Raw genomic sequence first — 3,978 nt, 5'->3', positions numbered from 1 at the left:
AAAATGCATACCCTATCCGTACCCTACGGGTAGGGTCGGGTATAATAAAATCCGATTCCGGATTTTTTTTTCAGGTTCGGGTTTTTTGTGTGCCTCAGCATTCCGGCGTGAATGAAAAGTGCCTTCTCAAGTCAGTCCGGGGTGACCCATTAAAAACAAGCCCATGAATCTCATTCCATTCTCCACAAAAGTTGGCGGAATGAAGGACCTGGAAGAAATAAAAAACATGTATGGCGTATGGATATTGAGGGGAGCCAGACGAATCTTCAGCACAACAGCCGGAGGAGACTCTCCTCGACTGATCAGATTTGCTCTCCATCCTCCAAACCATGTATTATTAAATCACCTTCACTTGTATTTCTCTTCTTTTCTTATTTTATTCATTTCTCATTTCTTAATTAGGTTGAGGTTGAATTTGCAAATGGAAGCCTGTACAAGCTGCCGGCTGAATATCTGAGAGTCTTCAGCCCTGCTGTTGATAGTAAGATCAGATCAATTTCTGGTCAAAAGGTAACTGGTGTAGTTTTGACTTAAGAGACCTCCAACGCAACTCATTTCGCTCGAGCTTGGCTCGCTTATTATTTATTAATTAATTTCTATATACATTTTAAGAAAAATCTTAACAAGTCAAAGCGCGCCGCTGTACAATGTGAAGATAATATATAAAAGTCCAAAAGATGTAAACTTAAAATGCAGAAGGTTAGTTAAGGCTTGACGAGCCTAAATGAGCTTCCCACACAAGGCTCGAGTTTGGGGCTTGAAAACTAAACGAGCTTTATATGAGCTCAGCTTGTTTCGAGCTTTTTATCTATTGAGTAGCTCACGAGCGGTTGGGCTCGTATGCACCCCTCTCAACTTAATATTTTTAGGTTTACATTAGGTTCTGAAACAGGGTCGAATCTTTTTGAACCAGGTCATTTATGGACGCCGTTATGTAGTGATCATGTCTGCAGAACCCGTAGGAAATTACGGGGTAAGGTAGTTTATTTGTGGTTTAATGGTATTTTTATTGATAACTGCTACAATTGCTAGATTGAATGATTTTGTTTCTGGTGTGGTTAACTTAGGTTGCTTTTTGATGACTTGCATAAAACCGGGATATATACATGGGACTATTTCTATTACCTTGGAAGCAACAAATTCACGCTTATGAGAAGTTACATCGACACGTTGAGGAAGCATGGACTTAGTCGTGACCCTCGTGTCAGAAAATAAGGTGATTTTCTTTGCAGATTCTCGTGAACGATATGTTCATAGCACGATGGTTTCGACCCATTTATTTGTGAACAAGATGATTTTGTATCTTTAACGGGTCAATAAGCTAAATAAAACTAGTTTTGAGCTGCTCAAATTGTATTTTAATTTGTTTGACTGAAATGTGTTGTTATTTTGTAATTTGAAAGTTAATTTTTATTAACATAGAACAGTTAATGAAAACATCAGTTTTCATAATTAAGTGTAGGGTGACCCTAGTAAGGTCTGTGATGACAAAAGTACCAATTGTTAATGTTCAATGAATTGATCAAAATAGTCTGTCAATTAATCATGCACACCAAGTGTTTGCTTAAATGACTAAGTGATATTCTGGTTTATAAACGTCATTCTCATTGGTAATGAACTATGCAATTTGTTGATTTTTAGCATGACTGTTTTATCGCTTGGAAACTTCAGTCAATATTTATTGCTTCTAATCCATCGCTAATCATCGCCAAAGAATGAAAAAGATGCAGACAAACATAACATCTTCAAATCAGTTATGCCAAACATTCAAGTAGCATGTAAGATTCATCAATCAAGTACATCATGCCATCTTTAAAAAAACAAGAAAGAAAAGGCTCGAGTTCGGCAAACAGAAATTGTTTTTCCCAGCACACAACATAAGTCTTAACCATATTAAGTTATATATTAGATTAGACTAACTAATATGAAGGTAGAGGGGATGCCAGTTAACCTCAAGCCAAAAACCATCCTCCCCACTACCACAACCCCCACGCACCATTATGAAGCCCACCTTCTCCTTTACCTCAGCCAAAAACCAGCCTCCCCACCACCACACACACCATTCTGAAGCCCGCCTTCTCGCCAACCGGGTGGCGCTCAACATCACCAAAAAGGTGGGGCCTGCTCCCTTGTAACCAATTATCTTTTATTGTTTGTGTTTTTGTTTTTGTTTTTTTCTAATATATTGGTTGACTAACCCTCTCCGTAAAACCAGGGGCGTAGCCACTAACACCGCAGGGGTGTCCCCCGTCCCATGTGAAACTTTTTGTAGTGTTAATATGCCGAAAAATTCCCGACCGACCCCTGTAAAATTTTGGCACCGACCCCTATGAAACTTTGAAGCCGTACCCTGTATGATTTCGAGACTACCCCATGAGATTTTGAGACTAACTCTAACAAAAAATACAATGACAATTTTATAAATATAATTATATAAACGTTATATAAACAATTTTTTCTGTTAAATTTGAATTTAATATTAACAAGTCCATTAGTCTAATATCCAATCCAATTTTTAAACCCAAAACCTAATTCAAACCCTACTCAATTTTTAGTCCAAAACCCAAAATCTCATTCTAACTTCTAAAATTTATTTTTTTGACCGCCTCTACTGCCTCACTTCGTTCTTTCGATGGATGATGACTACATTAACATACTAACGCCAAGAAAAAAAACAAACATGAAAATCGCCAATATTATGAGTATGATTGCTTCAATGCGGTTCTAGATTTGCAAATCTAAGAGTTTGGGGATCGTTTTAACGAGGTAACATCCGATTTACTTGTTTCGTTGAGTTGTTTGACTCCTTGTGATAATTTTCGGGCATTCTCTATTCCAAAAATATTACTATTGGTCGAGTTGTACCCATATGATTTTGATGAAAGTGATAAAAAAGACTCCCGGTTGAACTCGCGACATACATCGATAATTTGAAAGGAGATAAACGATTTAAAAACTTGAATGGTTTAGCAAGTCTTGTTCAATTGATGGTTCAAACAAAGAAACACCATTCCTTTGCATTGGTGTATCGTTTATTAAAGCTGGCTCTCGTATTACCCGTCGCAACCTGTAAGGCCCCGTTACCGGTAGCCCTACTTTCGTGTTGGATTTACTCATAAACGCAGTTCTAAATATCAGAGTTAATTAAAACATTCGCGGAATATAAAAGCTTTCATAACAAAACACATCTTGTCTTAAAACATCATCTTGTCTTTCAAAATAACCGAAACATTAAACTTAAACGTCTTGAGTCTTCCGATGCCAGCCTCTTATTCAGTGCCACGTGTCTCCTCAAGCGAGCTGCCTCATCCTACTCACCTGCGTGCATACTAAAATTCAGCTACGCTGAGTGAGTTCTAGTTAATCATACATTATACAATATACACAAACTTATATTCTTTCATTCATACTTTCATACTTTCTTTTGTATTAACTTGCTTTCATATCTTACGTTATAAAGAGCATTACGCCCTACATTCCTCGAGTATTATTAGGGCTCGGTACCCTCCTTCCTCGAGTATTATTAGGGCTCGGTACCCTCCTTCCTCGAGTATTAGGGCTCGGTACCCTCCTTCCTCGAGTATTATTAGGGCTCGGTACCCTCCTTCCTCGAGTATTATTAGGGCTCGGTACCCTCTTTCCTCGAATATTAGTAGGGTTCGGTACCCTCTTTCCTCGAATATTAGTAGGGTTCGGTTCCATAGTTCTCGAATATTAGTAGGGTTCGATTCCCTCTTCGTTACCATACAACCATACATCATACCTCGAGTATTATTAGGGCCCGGTACCCTCTTCGTAACCATACAACCATCCTTTTCTTCTTTTATTAACTTTATCACATTCATACACATAAGCATACATATCATACTTACCTTATACGTAGCGTTACAACCTGAAAGTACGTGCAATATCCGAAGATCGTTCACGTACCATCAGACAATCATTCATACATTTCACATTATTCACATAAGGCATACA

The 3,978-nt window shown here is 38.1% G+C and overlaps 1 protein-coding gene across 2 annotated transcripts; it reads left to right on the top strand.

Moving 5' to 3' along the window:
* Positions 1–221: 221 nt before the first annotated feature.
* On the top strand, positions 222–1,361 carry LOC143568470 (uncharacterized). Of its 2 annotated transcripts, none has more exons than XM_077054624.1 (4): positions 222–331; positions 403–510; positions 914–973; positions 1,068–1,361. In XM_077054624.1, exons 1-4 carry the CDS (start codon positions 227–229, stop codon positions 1,077–1,079), a joined length of 285 nt encoding a protein of 94 aa, XP_076910739.1. In that variant the 5' UTR covers positions 222–226; the 3' UTR covers positions 1,080–1,361. The 2 variants fall into 2 exon arrangements, with proteins under 2 accessions (XP_076910739.1, XP_076910738.1); XM_077054623.1 differs by having other exon boundaries at positions 914–978.
* Positions 1,362–3,978: the final 2,617 nt, after the last annotated feature.

The sequence above is a fragment of the Bidens hawaiensis genome, unplaced genomic scaffold, assembly GCF_021521415.1.
Source record: "Bidens hawaiensis isolate Kalapana, Puna unplaced genomic scaffold, B.hawaiensis_p1.1 tig00023994_1, whole genome shotgun sequence".
Lineage (NCBI taxonomy): Eukaryota > Viridiplantae > Streptophyta > Magnoliopsida > Asterales > Asteraceae > Bidens > Bidens hawaiensis.
The sequence above is the reverse complement of the archived record's forward strand: the minus strand, read 5'-3'. Positions and strand labels throughout refer to the sequence as shown.

Excerpts from the sequence above, each read along its gene's own strand:
- LOC143568470 (XM_077054623.1), top strand. The coding sequence starts at position 227 with ATGTATGGCGTATGGATATTGAGGGGAGCCAGACGAATCTTCAGCACA. Across the intron at positions 332-402 it reads CTCTCCATCCTCCAAACCAT|GTTGAGGTTGAATTTGCAAA; the intron begins GTATTATTAAAT and ends TTTCTTAATTAG. Across the intron at positions 511-913 it reads GATCAATTTCTGGTCAAAAG|GTCATTTATGGACGCCGTTA; the intron begins GTAACTGGTGTA and ends TTTTTGAACCAG.